At 40.9% G+C, this 17055-nt stretch overlaps 7 protein-coding genes across 11 annotated transcripts; 2 read left to right on the top strand and 5 right to left on the bottom strand.

Moving 5' to 3' along the window:
* Nucleotides 1-488: 488 nt before the first annotated feature.
* On the bottom strand, nucleotides 489-2782 carry LOC117789096 (ATP synthase subunit beta, mitochondrial). The gene is made up of 3 exons (XM_034628132.1): nucleotides 2641-2782; nucleotides 2140-2576; nucleotides 489-2086 (listed from the first exon to the last, which is right to left on the bottom strand). Exons 1-3 carry the CDS (start codon nucleotides 2669-2671, stop codon nucleotides 593-595), a joined length of 1962 nt encoding a protein of 653 aa, XP_034484023.1. The 5' UTR covers nucleotides 2672-2782; the 3' UTR covers nucleotides 489-592.
* A 511-nt stretch (nucleotides 2783-3293) lies between these two features.
* LOC117789097 lies at nucleotides 3294-5025 on the top strand. The gene is made up of 4 exons (XM_034628134.1): nucleotides 3294-4237; nucleotides 4291-4582; nucleotides 4640-4833; nucleotides 4906-5025. The coding sequence occupies exons 1-4, from the start codon at nucleotides 3411-3413 to the stop codon at nucleotides 4976-4978; spliced, it is 1386 nt and encodes a 461-aa protein (XP_034484025.1). The 5' UTR covers nucleotides 3294-3410; the 3' UTR covers nucleotides 4979-5025.
* On the bottom strand, nucleotides 4975-6099 carry LOC117789100 (uncharacterized protein DDB_G0285917-like). Of its 3 annotated transcripts, none has more exons than XM_034628139.1 (3): nucleotides 5949-6099; nucleotides 5682-5888; nucleotides 4975-5549 (listed from the first exon to the last, which is right to left on the bottom strand). In XM_034628139.1, exons 1-3 carry the CDS (start codon nucleotides 5977-5979, stop codon nucleotides 5086-5088), a joined length of 702 nt encoding a protein of 233 aa, XP_034484030.1. In that variant the 5' UTR covers nucleotides 5980-6099; the 3' UTR covers nucleotides 4975-5085. The 3 variants fall into 3 exon arrangements, with proteins under 3 accessions (XP_034484030.1, XP_034484029.1, XP_034484028.1); XM_034628138.1 differs by having other exon boundaries at nucleotides 4975-5378; nucleotides 5433-5888; nucleotides 5949-6078; XM_034628137.1 differs by having other exon boundaries at nucleotides 4975-5888; nucleotides 5949-6077.
* A 77-nt stretch (nucleotides 6100-6176) lies between these two features.
* LOC117789095 (H(+)/Cl(-) exchange transporter 3) lies at nucleotides 6177-11804 on the bottom strand. Of its 2 annotated transcripts, XM_034628131.1 has the most exons (10): nucleotides 11731-11804; nucleotides 11283-11348; nucleotides 10295-10589; nucleotides 9374-9540; nucleotides 9101-9304; nucleotides 8410-9042; nucleotides 8129-8346; nucleotides 7331-8058; nucleotides 7056-7269; nucleotides 6177-6994 (listed from the first exon to the last, which is right to left on the bottom strand). In XM_034628131.1, the coding sequence occupies exons 2-10, from the start codon at nucleotides 11289-11291 to the stop codon at nucleotides 6904-6906; spliced, it is 2559 nt and encodes an 852-aa protein (XP_034484022.1). In that variant the 5' UTR covers nucleotides 11292-11348; nucleotides 11731-11804; the 3' UTR covers nucleotides 6177-6903. The 2 variants fall into 2 exon arrangements, with proteins under 2 accessions (XP_034484022.1, XP_034484021.1); XM_034628130.1 differs by lacking the exon at nucleotides 11731-11804 and having other exon boundaries at nucleotides 11283-11689.
* A 299-nt stretch (nucleotides 11805-12103) lies between these two features.
* On the top strand, nucleotides 12104-13947 carry LOC117789098 (threonine aspartase 1). Its single transcript, XM_034628135.1, has 3 exons — nucleotides 12104-12279; nucleotides 12344-13317; nucleotides 13400-13947. Exons 1-3 carry the CDS (start codon nucleotides 12252-12254, stop codon nucleotides 13481-13483), a joined length of 1086 nt encoding a protein of 361 aa, XP_034484026.1. The 5' UTR covers nucleotides 12104-12251; the 3' UTR covers nucleotides 13484-13947.
* Nucleotides 13948-14378: 431 nt separating this feature from the next.
* LOC117789099 (salivary glue protein Sgs-3-like) lies at nucleotides 14379-15519 on the bottom strand. Its single transcript, XM_034628136.1, has 3 exons — nucleotides 15354-15519; nucleotides 14990-15297; nucleotides 14379-14931 (listed from the first exon to the last, which is right to left on the bottom strand). Exons 1-3 carry the CDS (start codon nucleotides 15478-15480, stop codon nucleotides 14476-14478), a joined length of 891 nt encoding a protein of 296 aa, XP_034484027.1. The 5' UTR covers nucleotides 15481-15519; the 3' UTR covers nucleotides 14379-14475.
* A 241-nt stretch (nucleotides 15520-15760) lies between these two features.
* Nucleotides 15761-17041, bottom strand: LOC117789101. Of its 2 annotated transcripts, none has more exons than XM_034628141.1 (3): nucleotides 16896-17041; nucleotides 16532-16839; nucleotides 15761-16469 (listed from the first exon to the last, which is right to left on the bottom strand). In XM_034628141.1, the coding sequence occupies exons 1-3, from the start codon at nucleotides 17020-17022 to the stop codon at nucleotides 16095-16097; spliced, it is 810 nt and encodes a 269-aa protein (XP_034484032.1). In that variant the 5' UTR covers nucleotides 17023-17041; the 3' UTR covers nucleotides 15761-16094. The 2 variants fall into 2 exon arrangements, with proteins under 2 accessions (XP_034484032.1, XP_034484031.1); XM_034628140.1 differs by having other exon boundaries at nucleotides 15761-16472; nucleotides 16896-17040.
* Nucleotides 17042-17055: the final 14 nt, after the last annotated feature.

The raw sequence follows: 17055 nt of genomic DNA on the forward strand, positions 1-17055 counted from the left end.
ATCATGATCAAAATGACATTCTGCTTGCAAATCTGTCCTGTTTTGACAAAGTTATGAAAGTGGGAAGTTGGTCGAGCCTTTGACCTAGCACTTTACAAGTCAAAATTTTTGTCCGATTTCGCATGATTTTTTACAGAAAATTGAAAGGTCTCAGAATCAAGTTTCAAGTGTTGTTTTATACTAATTACGATATAGGGAGTTGAATAAAAGTGCTAACTTGAGATTTAAAATTTTGAATTTTCAAAATATCAAAGGGGGGACCCTTAGCATCAAAACCATGATTTTGAGGAAAATAATTTTTTTTACAAAAAAAATTAAATTTGAATGCAGAATGAATTTAAAGGCCAACCAATGATCAAAATGGTATTCCGCTTGTAAATCAGTACAGTCCTGACAAAGTTATGAAAGTTTGAAGTTGGTCAGTTGAATCCAGCAACTTTAAGTCAACGACTTTGAGTCACAATACACTTAACAAATATAATATAATATTATAGTATTAAATGGTAGCTTTAATAAACAATCATAGTAAACATTCATACAGTTTGTAGATAGTCAACCAGTTAATATAATTTGACCAAAATCGGACATTGCCTTATTTTTTCTTGTCTTTTGAGGAATCATCCTTTGCGTCTTTAGCCTCCGATTTGGGTGGTTCCGGCTTAGGCTTATCTTTTTCCTTGTCATCTGCGGCCTTTGTCTCCTTTTCCTCTTTTGCTTTATTTTCCCCTTCCTTTTTATCTTTCCCTTCATCCTTTTTCTCAGCAGCTGGTGGTTTCGGCTTGGCTTCTCCCTCCGCACTCATGTTAGCGGCCAATTGATTCGCCTTGGCCAACACTTCATCCACATCGCCGACCATGTAGAATGCGATTTCCGGTATATCGTCATATTCGCCGTTGAGCAAACGCTTAAAGCCTTCCACAGACTTCTCCACGGGCACCATCTTGCCCGGATGGCCGGTAAAAATCTCGGCAACTTGGAATGGCTGGGAGAGGAAACGCTGCATTTTCCGAGCCCGTGCCACCGTGAGCTTATCTTCTTCGGATAGCTCATCCATGCCAAGGATGGCAATGATGTCTTGCAGTGATTTGTAGCCTTGCAAAGTCTTCTGCACGGCACGGGCCACATTATAATGCTCTTCGCCGACGATTTCCGGGTCGAGGATGCGGGAGGATGAATCTAGAGGATCTACTGCTGGGTAAATGCCCAGCTCGGCAATCGGACGCGACAATACAGTGGTTGCATCCAAGTGAGCAAATGTCGCAGCTGGTGCCGGATCCGTTAAATCATCAGCAGGCACATAGACCGCCTGCACGGATGTGATGGAGCCGTTGCGGGTACTGGTAATCCGCTCCTGCATAGTTCCCATGTCGGTACCGAGAGTGGGCTGATATCCGACGGCAGAGGGTATTCTTCCTAGTAAAGCCGACACCTCTGAGCCCGCTTGAGTGAATCGAAAAATGTTATCAATGAAGAGCAGCACATCTTGTCCGTCCACGTCTCGGAAATACTCGGCAATGGTCAATCCGGTAAGTACCACACGGCTGCGAGCACCTGGAGGCTCGTTCATCTGACCATAGACGAGGGAAACCTTTGAAGTGTCATCCTCAAGGGAGATCACCTTACTCTCGATCATCTCGTGATACAGATCATTACCCTCGCGAGTACGCTCTCCGGCGCCAACAAACACCGAGTATCCGCCGTGGGACTTGGCAATGTTGTTGATCAACTCCATAATCAACACAGTCTTGCCCACGCCGGCACCACCAAAGAGTCCGATCTTACCGCCCTTTACATAAGGAGCCAGCAGATCAATCACCTTGATGCCAGTGACAAGTACCTCGGGCTTAACACTCAACTCCGACAGCTCTGGGGCATCATTATGGATGAAAGAGTAGAATTCGCTTTTCACCTCACCACGCTCGTCGATGGGATCCCCAACAACGTTGATAATGCGACCCAATACGGATTTTCCAACGGGAACACGAATGGGGTAGCCAGTGTCGATGACTTTCTGGCCACGTCTGAGACCCTCTGTGGAATCCATGGCAACGCTGCGTACCACATTGTTACCCAAATGATGAAAGACCTAGAAGACTCTTTAAGCCTTAAACGCTAATTAGTTAAATAAGTGTGTCTCACCTCCAGAACCAAATGTTCAACGGGTGCATCTACAACCTCCATGGCATTGAGAACATCGGGTATCTCGCCTGGAAAGTATACATCGATGACAGGTCCAATGACGGCATGAATATAACCCTCGCTTCTCTTTCCGAGCACTTTTCCTGCATCTTTGCCTTTGTCCTGGCCCGACGGCTTTTTATCATCAGATTCAGGTTCGCACTTGGTACTAACATGCTCCGCAATTTCCTTCTTTTCCTTATCGTCCTCACAAACATCAGGTTTAAAGAAGGATTCATCTTCCTTTCCTTTATCGTCCTTTCCTTTATCGTCGGCTTGGGAAAGACCCAACGAAGTATGCAATAATCGCGTCTGCATTGGGTACTTCACCTTTGTAGGCTCTCCTTGGACATTTAAGCCGCCCGGTTGTCCGAATTTCCAGCCAATTTTTGCACATGCTTTAAGTTTTTAACCCAGTATTATTGACTTATTGGAAAGTTTACTTTAGATCCTTTTGCTTACCAGTGCCGAATCTTGTCCAAGCAGTCAACATTTTCCGTTTTTTTTAATAAACAAAAGATAAAATAAGAAACGAAAGTAATTATTTGTACTTCTGATAGTTCTACTTTAATATTTTTGAATATTTTTCCAATTCAGCTCGCGGATTTTTATGAATTATTTTATTTTATTTTATTTAATTCTTCACACAAAGCGTTCACAAATGAAATTAATTTTTTATGATAATGTCAATTATGTCTTTATAAGTCAAAGCCTACTTTGATGCCGTTATAGAGGACTTTTGATGTACAGATTAGAAATATCAATTCAAATTATTAATAAAAACTACAACTTGATATATCACTCAGTGTCAATGAATAGAAATTGAAGATCAAATGTAAATATCTTTTGAACCGCGAGGGTTATTACCTAAATTTAAAAATACTTAATTTGTTGCTTTAAATATGAATATAATATAAATTTTCAGATATATACTTGCATGTCATGTGATATCTGTAAAATATTTAGAGAAATTACAAATTATGAAATAAAATATAAGAATTTTTTTTTATATTGCGAATAACATCTTTTTTAAATTTATTAAAAATTATTTCGGTTTTACGTACAGTTCATTCTTCGCTCGATATGCATAATCTATGTCTAGATATATTCCCATATGGTTTACCCTTGTTTCCTGCCCCTGTGTGATCACTTAGGGGTAGCTTGTATAGTTGCTATGGAAACCAGTAACCATTGTTGTGTCCAAGGTAGTCGCATATGACGCCACCTGCGAGATGGACGTGCTATCCCATTACAGTTCGCCAGTAATTGAATTTCCGGCTACACATCCGATAGAGAAACAAAATGCACTGGTGGATAACTGCACTGGGACAGATCCGCCACCTCCAAGTGCCGAGGTAGGCACTGCCACACAGGAGAAGCAGCATGTGGCAACTCAAACGGAGCAGGTTTGCGCCAGTGGCAACGTTGAATACGATGAGCGTGCCTTGGCCAAGTGGCTTCGACAGATATGTCCACTGGTGGAACGGGAGCTAAGTCAACCAACGCCCCTAATGGATGAAGAGCAGCAGGGAAGTCAGTGTACGTTGCAGGAGCAGTTGCAAGTGCACATCTATCAGAATCTAACAATGGGCAGCATTGAGAACTCTCAGGGATTGGCCATTTGGTTATGTGTGCACACGAACAATGCCCCAGTTTTGGTTGCCACATCTGTCGCTCCCCACGATGACTGGTGTGAGCATGTGGATCAGGAACTGAAACTCTTTGTGCCCCAGCGTGTCTCCCATGGCAACTTTGTGGTCTACACCGAGGCCAAGACTTTGCCCCTGAAGTCATGTCTGCGTAGTCTGTCCACAAATGGTTTTAATAAGAATATGTTCGCTGGTGCCACCATGGATGGAGAGCTCTTTGTCTGGGTTTACGAGCAGGCACGTGGTGGCAGCGACACCAATGTGGAAATAAAGCAGCTGCACAGCGTCTCCTCCACACAAGGTGCCGCCGTGGCACTGGATTGGGTCACCGAAGAGCGTCTGCTCGCCTGCTATCCTAATGGAACTGTGCTGCAGTGGTTAGTGTCCAAGCAGATGACCCTGGACTGGGAGTAAGTTGTTCCCGAAGCAATCAACAATTTCGCCTACTTATCGTATTTCTTAGATACTCCTTGCCAGCTACAGTTGCCGTCGAACTGACGACTATGGTCTCCCTCGGACTAAATGACTTTGTACTGGGCACCAATGATGGTGGCGTCTATCGCTGCTGGAGCACGGGTCGCCACGCCGCCTCTTCTGATAGATCATCCAGCAAAGCGTTGCAGTTGTTGGCCTTGCGTCGTCATCGCTTCATGGTGTCCACATTGCTGAGAACTGAAATGGATGGACATCCGATTGTTATCAGCTGTGATCTGAGTGGACAGGCCTATTATCACGATATGCGACATGAGGATGAGGTATATACATCAACTCTATATCTTTATCAATTTTTTTATGTTCCCCATTATTGACAGGACACTGCTCAGTTGATTGTCCAAATCCCTTTGCCCTTTAAGAATGCCATCGCCTGCAGCCGTGATGCCAATATCATCTACTGTCCCAGCACTGACGGCGCCTTGGAATATTACAGGGTCAGTGATGGTGCCCACGCCCATGTCAAAGGAGCTCTACGTGGACGTGGTAACCTTATTAAAATTAGTGACAATGGGTAAAATATACACTTGAATTTCTTAAACACCTGTCTTCCTTAAATATCATTTATTTCTATTACTATTTGCAGTTGCTGGTTAATCACGGGACTTTACGGCTCCGAATTTCAGATATTCTACATTGAAAACAATTTAAGAGATTAGCATTAATGAAATCATTTTATAATATTGAATTTCGATTACAATTTACGAAATATCTAGATGAAAATTTAAATACATTTAATACTGCAAATTTAGCACATTCAATTCATTTATTTTATAGTTTCAGACTTGGCCATCGGCTGCTGTTGATTGGTGTCCTTAGGCTTAATTGGACTGCCTATATGCTGCTTTATAAACATCTCACAGGGATCCCTAACCTTGGCACATGGATGCTTCGCACATCTGCCGCCGACATGTGCAGCAATTTGCTCCATTTCCTCGTCCTCCTCACAGGGATCAACGCACACACTTTTTGAGTCCTCGCAACATGGCATTTTGGGAGCGCCAGGGCATTCTTTAAGTGTGTCGTCGTCATCATCAGAGCACTCCTTGGGTTTGTCTTTCACATCCTCAAAGCACTCCTTAGATTGACTTCCTTTATCCTCAGGGTTTTCTTCTATATCCTCAGAGCACTCTTTTGGTTTGTTTTCTTTATCTTCAGAGCACTCATTTGATTGGTTTTCTTTATTCTCAGGCTTGTTCTCATTATCCGCAGAGCACTCTTCAGGGTTGTCTTTCTTATCCTCAGCGCTTTCTTTACATTTGTCTCCTTTATCCTCAGAGCACTCTTTCAACTCTTTTTCTTGTTTCTCAGAGCACTCTTTCGGTTTGTTTTCATTATCCTTAGAGCACTCTTTGGGTTGGTTTTCCTTATCCGCCGAGCACTCTGTAGAGTTGTCTGGCTTATCCTCGGAGCAATCTTTGGGTTTGTCTGAGTCCTTGCAAAGCTTTCGAGCCGTCTGAAGAAAAGGTCGCGCTGAAGAAGACAGCAATGGAAGCTTCACCTGTACCAGCTTTCTTTGAGGTTGTAACAATCCGTGTTGTTCAATTCTGTAGCCAATTCTTGGACATGCTTTAAATAATGAACTCTTTGAATGTGTAATGATAATATATGCTCAAATCATAAGCTTACCCATCGCCAATCTTGCATAAGCCATAATCATATTGCTAATTTTGTACGTTAAAATATTTCGCTTTCACAACTTAAATATTTTTAAATGTAGTCAAAGTCTACTTGGATGTTGTCTTGTCAAGAATTATTTCACAATTGCTATCCAATTATATTGAAAACAGTTCTGGGGGAATAAATAGCATCTGCTTAAGTTTAATAGAACTTCTTTTTTATATAGCTGCGCTTAAGTTTATTAATGGTTTAATCATCTTTTAATGTTGCTATTTACACGAGTTTAGCTTAAAATTTTACAGATCTCTAACAAAACACAATACTTTGATATATGTATTTATGTATTATATATATTATAAATATGTAAATAAGAATTTCTTTAAGAATTTTGAACGAAATGCAAAACTTAAAGTCCCATCTTCAGCAAGTAAAAATTTTTCATTCATTCGTAAATACTTAACTGTGCAGTCAGCGTAAAATATTTCACATCAAAAAATAAAGCAACTTGCCCAATCTCAACACACATACGCGTGATGTACATTACTGTAATTAAATTATTTAAGAGTGTATGTACATATACATATGTATGTATAAAATATAAAGTATTAAATTGCATACATTTTCAATGACATAATTACAAAGTGGTAGTAAATGAATAGGTTGTAATATTCTTAAATAAATTATACAATTAACATTAACGAGATACATACATACATACATATAATTATACATATTTAAGTAATATATATATATATATATATGTATATATGTAACATAAATTAGAACTGCACACAATTTTGCTAAATCTTTCTCACGCTCGAAGTTCCGATCGTAAATTCACTAATCTCTACTCTCCTGCTCAACTTTTGACTTATTTGAATAAAATTTTGTTGATTTTGTGATAGTACAGGTAATAATAATTGCTAGGCGTTCGCCTATCAGCTGATTGGCTAATAAATTCAACTTAATTGAAGAGCACTGTATTGGGATCTTCATTGTCCATTTGCTTTACATGGCGTAGCACATCCTTTTTCGTTATTACGCCCAACAAACGACTGTAAGTTGTACACATATTAGATTATTTATTCGAGCTAAAATATCTTTCCATTCACTTACCCATTGTGAGTGACAAGGGTCTGACGCAGGCCCAGTTTGCGGAACATATCAACGACAGTTTCCATAGGCGTTTGATCTGTTACCGTGATGGGAGCCATGTCGAGAATCTTCTTAAGTTTCAGTGGCTGCGGTCCCAGATTTTGTGTGGGTGTCGTTGATGTAAATAATACTATGGAGTTGCTATTTATACCCTCGATAAGACGCTTTGCATTGCCTGTAGATACAAATTTTTATTTAGGATTGACAAGAAATTAAAGAAAATATTACTAACTTACCTATAGCCAAGTTAAGATCCCTACGCAGCACAAATCCAACCAAGTATTGATTTTCTCTAGATACAACAACAGGATATCCATTATGTTCGGTCTCCTTTAGCAGATTCTCCACATCGTCCACTGTCATGGAATCTTGTGTAATGACATTTAAGGTTTCATTACGTTTAGGTTGCATCACATCTGCTGCTAGCGTTGTATGCGCAAACTCCTCTTTGCTGTCCAGGAATGGGTAACCATTTAGCGCAATGTGCGCATCATATATGCCCTGTCTGCCCAATGCATCGCCCACCCATTTGGAGGCCATGGCAGCCGCCATCAGTGGCACAATGTAACGCACACCGCCCGTCAACTCAAACATAATAACCACCAAGGAGACAGTCATCCGTGTAACGCCTCCCAAAACTGCGGCAGCTCCCACAACAGCATACAGTCCAGGTGTTATTAGATTACTATCCGCACACTCTCCAGTAAAGAACCAAATGTTGGGATAGCTATAAGCAAACTGCTCCACGCCAATGCCAACAATTCGACCCATAATTGCACCCAACAGCAGCGAGGGTATGAATAGACCCGAGGGCACCTTAATGCCAAATGTAAATATGGTCAGTGCCAGTTTAAGTATAAAGGTCAAAACAAGTAGCCAAATGGAGCTGTAGACACCAGGACCTGGCTCAGTGACCTCAGTGAAGCTGCCTGTGCCTGTGCTTATGTTCATTCGTTTGTAGTCACTGTTGGCAAAAATATAAAGATAGTAGTTAGTTTAATTTGTATTTGCATAAATTATATAATAATACGTACCACAATGGATTGTTGGTGTCACCAGGTGAGCACTTGCTAACAAGCAGGAAGATAAGTTCGTTCATATTCATGCGCGTAAACGGATTCGGATAGCAAATGATGCCAGTGACCAATGTGACAAAGAGTACCTCACTAACAGGATATTGGCCAAGTTTGCTGAACTTTCTGAAGCGGCACCACCATAAATTAGCCTTAATAAAGAACGTGCCAATAACACCCTGAAATAAAATTAACACATTCATCACAAGAGTAGACAGTTAATTTTTCATCCTGTTACTTACACCCATAATGCCGAGAAAGACAAATGGAATGAGCTCAAAGAATAACCAGGGCTTGTTGTATTCCACAAAGAAGAGCACAGAATGTTCATTACCAAAGGGCGTCAACGAACGTAGTACGAAAGCCGCAATCAACGCGCAGAAAAAGGAGCGCCACAATGTCTTCAGTGGGAAGTAATAGGACACCTCTTCCAGTGAGAATAGGACACCGCCTATGGGCGCACCAAAAGCCACTGAAACGCCTGCAGCGGATGCTGCTGATAGAATTTCTCTCTTTTTAGCCTCATTCCGTCCGTATTTGGGGAACAGATGCGAGAATATATTTCCAATGCAGCTAGCAATATGAACCATGGGTCCCTCCTTGCCTAGAGTCAGACCTGCCGACACGGAGAGCATCAGGCCCACCGATTTGATCAGCAATGTCCATTTGCCCAGATAGCCGCGTATAATAAAGCCCGACAAAATGGTTTTGATCTCCGGAATACCAGATCCGCAGGCATATGGGGCAAACATGCGTACCAATGAGGCACTCAATGAGGCAAACAGCAAGGCCCACAAGATGTACCAAATATACGAGATGATGTACGGTCCCGTGCCAGTGCGACTGAGTCCTAAGATCTCCGGCCATGTTTTCCACTGAAATCAAAGATCCTCATTAAAATAACTGGCATTAGTCTGAAATAAATCAACTTACCGTAGAGCAGTTGCCCTCTTCGAAGACAGATTGCTTGGCCGGATAGCAGCATTGCTCTCGATTAAACCAAAATGCAGTCGGACAAATGCCGTGCTTTAGATCGGACATCCAACTGGCGCCTATGTCCACCATGCCTGCCACACAACCTGCCGCGATTCCCACGAGCAGAACGCACAGCCAACCGGAGCCGGCATCAATGGCTCCCTGTAAAAGATGCAATAAAGAAGATATTTATAGACGTGATATACAGGTGGATATATTTCTTTTGGTTACCTTGATCAAGTCCCAAACAGAATCCTGACGCTTTTTGACTATATAACGATGCCGCATGCGATCACGGGCAATGTCCCGCTGCCAGTCGATAGTGTGGAAATCTTCATACTGCCCAATGCCGGGAATATCATCCTGCACATCCGAGGAGCCATAGAACGAAAGTGCTCCTAGACCGGTGTACATGAGCGCAAAACAAAGGGTACTTTGATTACAATTGTTTATTTTTAAAGCACATTTATTTATGGCTAGATTTTTATGACTGATCTGCATGCTGCAAAAAATTACTAATTAATACAAAGTTGACCAAGTAATTGTTTTGACAAGATAACATGTTATCATATATTGTTCCAAGAACTATACATTCATTGCCGAAACCAATGTGAATTTTACCAAACTTTTGAAACTTCATACGAAACGAATTGAACACGTTTTCAATAAAAATTTATAAATAATAAGAGTATTAATCTTTTAAATGTTTGCATGTTCTAGTGTCAACTTGGAATATTTAAATGCAATCGAAGCCCCACAGACAGACAGTCCGTCAGACAGACAGATATGCGAACCACATTCTATATATGTACGTCTTTCGATTGGCAGTTCTCAGTTATTTATAATAAACACACAATACAAACGAACCGAGCGCAACTGGAATTATGCATACATATGTCTGAATTTTAATGGATACGAGTAGCGTATGTGCCCCCGTCTCCAACCTTCGCCCTCTCACCCGCATCTGTTCATATAATAATAGCAATAAATATATACTATAGTAAGTACAGCTCGCGCCACGCAGTCACAGTTGTCGTGACGTCGCAGCTGACCACGAGATCGCTGCTGAAGATTAAGTAAATCAAAGCGAACCCTCATGGATTATCTTTATCTGACGTTGTTCCAGCGTCCAAGCTCTGATTGGGAACTTACCGTCCATGGGATCTCCGAAAGCGCTGTGAGTTGGCACATGTTGATGCTGATGATGATGAATTGTTCTCTGATTTGGCGCATAATCACGTTCCGTATCCGATTCTGTAGCTGTTTCACGATGATAACTCCCTGCCACGCCGATTAGTTCGCCTGGACTGGATCGTGGCGTTATATCGATCATATCCTCGTCGTCTGTGGCTGCTGTGAGGGATGTGGTTGCTGCCGCATAGGAAATATTTGAATGCGGCGCTAACGGATGATCGCCTTCGCCGGCACCAATAGTGTGACCGTTTGACTAAACAAAAAAAAGGAACAGTTGATTTATTCAACAATAATACAATTTAATTAAATCTTAAAGTATTGTATACATTATTTTTTAAGGGATATTATTTAGGAATTCTAATAAACAAATATGAACTCATTTACTTAGTTATATACAACATCTAAATACTTAAACCCGCTTTAAATTAGCTCTTTTAACTTTCACTTTCAAAACTCTGGGGTAACTTGTGTTCAAGTATGTGCAATTATTGAATGTAACTAGTTCTGTTGCAAATGTACCCAAATATTCCAAAAGTAATTGTGAGCTGCATAAGGTGTACTAGTTACCTGCGTGAATCATTAAAATTTAAGCGTTTTGTGCAAGATCAGCATACTAGACTTGAACAAAGCATGGCTGAAAAATCGCTCTTTGTTTACGCACGAATACTGATAAGATTAAGTGGCATTTTGGGTTCTATTCAAATTCATAGACAGTGCAAATGTTGCTTCATAAGACGGTTGGCAAGTCGGCCGCTCAGCTGTTTAGTTAAACACAAGAGTCATACACCCACGTAGACACTTTTTTTTATGATGGAATTACCGCCCCCTAATTTAGGAAAACTATTTATGCGCACTTATTTCGTAAGCAGACAGGTTGAAATGTTAAATATCATATTTGAATTTGAAACCAAACAAAAAAAAAGTACTACTACTATTGCATACATACCTTTTTCATGACTGTTTGATATGCGGTTATATAGCTGTTGCCTTCTGCTGCAGCTTCTCTGCTACCCTTTAATGGGAATTTGTCCATTATTTTAAAGCGTACTTAGTTATTTGCTTGGATTTGGAATATTCGCAGTAGAGTGCTTGCTGTATTTATCTGCTGGATTTCTGCGTTGCAATATTGCAATGGTATTTATATCTTTCTTTTACATATTTTTATTGATATTAGTGTATAACAAGTGCAGTCAGAGAGAGACGTCACACACACAAAAACACAATCACACAAACAGTTGTTGAACCTGGACAAACAAATACTTTCTTCACATTTCACTTGCACTTGCTGTGTGTATTAATTCTCGAATACAATTAGAATATAATCTGTACATCTTTTACGTGAATAATTTAAGTGCCGTATAGGTTAATTACATTTTTAAATAATTTATTCTTACGTTTTATTGCAATCTATTTTGCTTTTGCAAAAATCACGGTCACAGTTAGGTGTGACCAAGCACGGTAAACAGATATATACTGACCGAGTATTTAAATAATTTAAATTAGAAAAAATACCAAATACCAAGAAGCCGTTTAGGCACATACTCATTTAATCAAATATTTTAAGTTTGTTAAATTTATTATTTAACCTTTTTGCCTGCAAACTGCTATAAAATTCTTCAAACTGTAAATAGTCAAGTCTTTCTACTTTAAGCTCACATTTGAATGTCAATGGAATACCCCTAATGTGATTCTTTAGCAGTTTTGTGTTGCAGTATTTTTTGGTGAATATTTCAAATTAGTATTTTGGCGCATTCAACAAACGGTCGCTGCAGCCTCAGTTTCCAAAATTTTTTAAACAAACAAATACTAAAATAGCATTCGACGGACGTAAACAAAGGCCGCAAAACGCAAGTGCAGTTGGCGTTAGCAGCGATAATACAACCACAACAACGACAACAAGAACAACAACCACATAATGGCTGGTTTCATAGCGGTGCATACAGGTTCGTTATGATTGATTGTGATTGATGAGATAGATGTGTGTTTATTTATGTTTATGCATTTCAGGAGCTGGAAACTGCATCGACGAGACCAAATACCAGCGTGTCATCAAAGAGGCATGCATACGTGCCACAGAAATTCTCCGCAACGGAGGCAGTGCAGTCGACGCCTGCGAGGCAGCGATAATGCGTCTGGAGAACTGTGGCCACACCAATGCCGGCTTTGGCTCGAATCTCTGCCTGGATGGTTCCGTACAGTGCGAAGCAGCCATTATGGATGGCACCTCATTGAACTTTGGAGCCTGCACCAATGTTAGCCGGGTGAAGAATCCCATACAGCTGGCCCGTCGCATCTGTGACGGACAGTCGGAGCAACAGCCTCTGGATCGCATTCCGCCCATGGTGCTGGCGGCCAGTGGAGCTGAGCAGTATGCCGAGCAAATGGGCTGTTCCATGGTCGATCCCCATGTGCTGATCTCATCGAAAGCGAAATTCCATTACAATCATTATAAGAGCAAATACGATATGGTTGTCGGCAACAGCAAATCCGTCGTTGAAGACGTCGTTCCCGAACCCGGCAATGAAGTGGAACTCACGGCAGCCTTAGACACGGTTGGTGCTGTGTGCGTTGATGGCGCTGGCAACACTGCAGCCGGCTGCAGTTCCGGTGGCATTCTCCTCAAGGTGCCTGGTCGTGTGGGACAGGCGGCAACGTATGGTGCCGGCTGCTGGGCAACCGATACTGATGAGTTGGCCATTGCCACGTGCACGACGGGCAATGGTGAGTACCTGATGAAAACACTGCTCGCCAGAGAGATCTGCAATGGTGCCTTTAGCAGTGACTGTGCCGTAACGAGTCTCCACAAAACGTTCAAGCAAAAGTTCCTGGACTCACCACTGTTGCCACAACAGCAGGATCTCTACGCCGGCGCCCTGACATTGCTCTATTATCCCAAGCAAAGCTGCGGCGAGGTGATGTGGAGTCACACAACGCAATCGTTTTGTATTGGCTACATGTCCACAACGCAGAAAGTGCCAAAGGTTTGTCTAGTCCACAAATGTTGTCAATCCATCATTTGACTGTCTGCATACACTTGACTACATATAAATATTTCTTTTACAGTTTGTACACTCGCCGCTGCCCACGTATAGTGTGCCTGGCAGATCGTGCGTCGTCAATGGCCATAATTTCCATTTGCGCATTTAGTTTTTGGCCAGCCAAGTAGCCAAGTAGCCTCAGCCAGAGTCTCTGCCTCAATCTTGGGCATACACATAGGCAGACACTGAGACAGCCTCCTCCTCCTCCTGCTCCTGCTCCTCCCCGTCATTCAGTGTCAGATTTGCAGTTTTCTGCAATTCATTTGATTTAATGTTTAATTGCCGCGACAATCGCTGCTGCCATTGCAGCTGCAACGCCCAACCGACAACGCCAGCAGCAGCAACAACAACAACACCAACAGCAACAGCAACAACATTTCGCTTTTGTCTCGATGAAATATTAAGAATCATTAAATGAAAAACTTTTTATTGTATAGTACTTATGTATGTAACTATGTATCTTTCTGTTAATGTATCTTTTTGTCTGTCTGTCTATGATATGTGTGGCCATGCAACACAACTAGCAATAAAATAAGATAATTTCATATATGTTTGTACACACAAACACACACAAACATATATAGATATATATAGTATATAGTAAGAATAATTTCCCCTTGTTGATCTAAGCTAAGGCGTAACGCATCTGCCAGCGTTATAAATCAGCAAAGAGCAAGTGAAAACGTGAATATCATATTCAATAACAGATTTAGACATGATGACGTATGTACTTTGTGCACACATTCAAAATACAATTTTCACATATGTATATATATATTTAATTTTGTTTATGGCCACAGATCTTAACCCATTCAAGTTGGCGACACATCCATTTAAGTATCATTAATTTGTTTAACAATCAAATTAGTGTTCTTAATTGTTACAACAAATTGATTGTTATATTTTTAAGTTTTCAAAACAGTTTCAGTATTTATATTTTGATGATTATATAACTGTAGATAAGTATTATTATAATTATATAAAGTGTATTTCAAAATAGTTTCTTTTTTATGTAATATAACTGCAGCTGTTTTAATATAGTAGTTAATATGTAATTAGACATCTTCTGATTGGGATGCCATGGTTTAAAGAATCTGAAGCCTATTCGACCTTTTCGGTGGTGGAAGGTTCGGTAGTGGGTTCGGTGGTGGGTTCGGTGGTGGGTTCGGTGGTGGGTTCGGTGGTGGGTTCGGTAGTGGGTTCGGTAGTTGGTTTGGTAGTGGGTTCGGTTGGTCCTTCGGTTGTTGTTGGGGCATCAGTTCGACAATTCTCCGCAACTTTTGCCTGACATCTCCCAGTGACCGTATTGAAATAGGGATTAGGTGAAGAGCAGCTGCCGCTGAAGGTGGTTTCGAAGAAGGGATTGCTCACACTGTTCCTCTCGCAGTAGACATAGCTCCTGCAAGACCAGTCGGCGTAGGCATAGAAGAATCTGGTGACCTTTCCGACAGCTGCCTGGACACAAATGCTTTGCTGTTCAGTTGGACTCGGTGTTGTTGGTGGCGCCAAAGTTGGTGGAGTATAGACATCATTCGAACAGGTTGAATTATGTTTTCCCTGCAGTAATATATCCAATAAGTCCTTAAGTTGGTAACTTAATTAAACGAATACTTACAAAGTCTGCGACACATTTCGGCACACAAACAGTACCGTATTGACTTTCGGCTTCAGAGATACAAATCTCATCCTTTTTACAATCAAAGATTATGGACGTGGACATCTGACCACTGACGCAACGAGCGCCTTGAGTTCTGCTTGCACAGGTGAATACTTTTCCGGCTGCGCATGCCTGACAAGCTCCATTGCCATCACCGCAGACATTTTTAATTTTGCTTGTGATTTCGGACTTTGTTACGCAAATATCATCGGAATTGGTGCAAACCTCGTCGGCTTCACAATCGTAGGGTCCAAATGTGTTACCACCTGCAGGAAGTTTCAATCTAGAATCGTGTCCTCATAAATACGCAGCTATTTCTTACCGACGCAGATCAGATAACTGGTCTCCGTTTGACATAAAGCTTTATTCTTCATACACACACCGCACTGGTCTTGGCCCATTGCCATTCCTATTATCGCAAACGCGACAATTATTCCGAACTTAACCATCTTAACTTTCAGGTTTGAATGTAAATCACTGACTGATCTAATGTCCCCAATTGTGTTGTCTTTTATACCCAATATGGCAATCTTCAAGCCAACATTTATGAGTCCTGTCATTATATCTAAATGTTTACTCGTCATAAAGCAATATCGAAATACCCTTTCAAGGCAAAGATAATAACGCGTATTGTATAAATTATATTACTATTTTGGCACAAGTATCGCATGATTTTCCACAAAATACTTTATCAACGCTTATCTTAACAGTCAAAAAAACGAAAAAATATATAAAATAGAAGGCCATTCCAGATGATTTAATTATTCATTTTAAAATCTGTGTTTGGAGAAACGTGTAAACAGAGATCAAATTAAAATAATTATTTTTACACAAAGAACATGCTTCAAATTAAAGATAACATAGATTATATTCTATTCCACACCAGAGCATGACAGGGATAAATATATAAATCTTATTCAAAACCAAGCGGGAAAGACTATAGTTGAATCGCCGACTATAGGATAACCGTTACATACTTTAAAGCGTTTAATTTTTTTTTTGCATTGGGTGACAATATTTTCAAACAAACTTGATCTACCTGGGTTTTACCTAATTCGGTGTGCTAAATATTCGAGGGTTCCTCAGGGTTTGAAGGCTCCTCAGGACTTAAAGGCTCCTCAGGAATTGATCGGTCATCAGAATTTGAACAATTTTCCGGAACTTTGGCCTGACATTTACTTGTGACCGTATTAAAATAGGGATTAGGCGAAGAGCAGCTGCCGCTGAAGGTCGTTTTGAAATAGGTGTCGCTCATACTGTTCCTCTCGCAGTAGACATAGCTCCTGCAAGACCCGTCGGCGTAAGCAAAGAAGAATCTGGTGACCTTTCCGACAGCTGCCTGGGCACAAATGCTTTGCTGTTCAGTTGGACTCGGTGTTGTTGGTGGCGCCAAAGTTGGTGGAGTATAGACATCATTAGTACAGGAGGCATTCAATTTCTGCTGCAGTAATATATCCAAAAAGTCCTTAAGTTGATAACTTAAATTCAACGAATACTTACAAAGTCAACGACACAGTTCGGCACACAAACAGTGTTAAAATCTTCCAATAATTCAGAGATACAAGTCTCATCTTTTTCACAATCAAAGATAATGGACGTGGACATCTTACCCTTGACGCAACGAGCGCCTTGAGTTCTGCTCGCACAGGTGAATGCTTTTCCGGCTGCACAATCCTGACAATTTCCAGTATAATGCACGCAGACATTTTTAATTTTGCTTGTGATTTCGGTCTTTTTTACGCAAACATCTGTGGAATTGGTGCAAAACTCGTCGGCTTCACAATAAAATGGTCCTAATTTCCTATCACCTGCAGGAAATTTCAACCTAGAGTCGTGTTCTCATAAATCCGCAGCTATTACTTACCGTAGCATAAAAAATATTTGCTCTCCGTTTCACATAAAGCTTTATTCTCCATACACACACCGCACTGGTCTTGCCCTATTGCCATTCCTATCATGGCAAGCGCGACAATTATTCCGAACTTACCCATTTGAAGTTTTGGATTTGAATGCACTTACTGTTG

Source organism: Drosophila innubila, assembly GCF_004354385.1.
Source record: "Drosophila innubila isolate TH190305 chromosome 3L unlocalized genomic scaffold, UK_Dinn_1.0 0_D_3L, whole genome shotgun sequence".
NCBI lineage: Eukaryota > Metazoa > Arthropoda > Insecta > Diptera > Drosophilidae > Drosophila > Drosophila innubila.

Coding starts and splice junctions, on each gene's coding strand:
- LOC117789096 (XM_034628132.1), bottom strand. CDS start 2,671: ATGTTGACTGCTTGGACAAGATTCGGCACTG. Junction 2,577..2,640: donor TTGGACAAGATTCGGCACTG/GTAAGCAAAAGG, acceptor AAAAACTTAAAG/CATGTGCAAAAATTGGCTGG. Junction 2,087..2,139: donor TTGAACATTTGGTTCTGGAG/GTGAGACACACT, acceptor AGAGTCTTCTAG/GTCTTTCATCATTTGGGTAA.
- LOC117789097 (XM_034628134.1), top strand. CDS start 3,411: ATGGACGTGCTATCCCATTACAGTTCGCCAGTAATTGAATTTCCGGCT. Junction 4,583..4,639: donor ATATGCGACATGAGGATGAG/GTATATACATCA, acceptor CATTATTGACAG/GACACTGCTCAGTTGATTGT. Junction 4,834..4,905: donor ATTAAAATTAGTGACAATGG/GTAAAATATACA, acceptor TACTATTTGCAG/TTGCTGGTTAATCACGGGAC.
- LOC117789100 (XM_034628137.1), bottom strand. CDS start 5,979: ATGATTATGGCTTATGCAAGATTGGCGATGG. Junction 5,889..5,948: donor TTATGCAAGATTGGCGATGG/GTAAGCTTATGA, acceptor CATTATTTAAAG/CATGTCCAAGAATTGGCTAC.
- LOC117789095 (XM_034628130.1), bottom strand. CDS start 11,369: ATGGACAAATTCCCATTAAAGGGTAGCAGAGAAGCTGCAGCAGAAGGC. Junction 10,590..11,282: donor ATCAAACAGTCATGAAAAAG/GTATGTATGCAA, acceptor TTTTTTGTTTAG/TCAAACGGTCACACTATTGG. Junction 8,347..8,409: donor TCTTTCTCGGCATTATGGGT/GTAAGTAACAGG, acceptor ATTTTATTTCAG/GGTGTTATTGGCACGTTCTT.
- LOC117789098 (XM_034628135.1), top strand. CDS start 12,252: ATGGCTGGTTTCATAGCGGTGCATACAG. Junction 12,280..12,343: donor TTTCATAGCGGTGCATACAG/GTTCGTTATGAT, acceptor TATGCATTTCAG/GAGCTGGAAACTGCATCGAC. Junction 13,318..13,399: donor CAACGCAGAAAGTGCCAAAG/GTTTGTCTAGTC, acceptor TTTCTTTTACAG/TTTGTACACTCGCCGCTGCC.
- LOC117789099 (XM_034628136.1), bottom strand. CDS start 15,480: ATGGTTAAGTTCGGAATAATTGTCGCGTTTGCGATAATAGGAATGGCA. Junction 15,298..15,353: donor CAGTTATCTGATCTGCGTCG/GTAAGAAATAGC, acceptor AACTTCCTGCAG/GTGGTAACACATTTGGACCC. Junction 14,932..14,989: donor CGAAATGTGTCGCAGACTTT/GTAAGTATTCGT, acceptor ATATTACTGCAG/GGAAAACATAATTCAACCTG.
- LOC117789101 (XM_034628140.1), bottom strand. CDS start 17,022: ATGGGTAAGTTCGGAATAATTGTCGCGCTTGCCATGATAGGAATGGCA. Junction 16,840..16,895: donor CAAATATTTTTTATGCTACG/GTAAGTAATAGC, acceptor AATTTCCTGCAG/GTGATAGGAAATTAGGACCA. Junction 16,473..16,531: donor CGAACTGTGTCGTTGACTTT/GTAAGTATTCGT, acceptor ATATTACTGCAG/CAGAAATTGAATGCCTCCTG.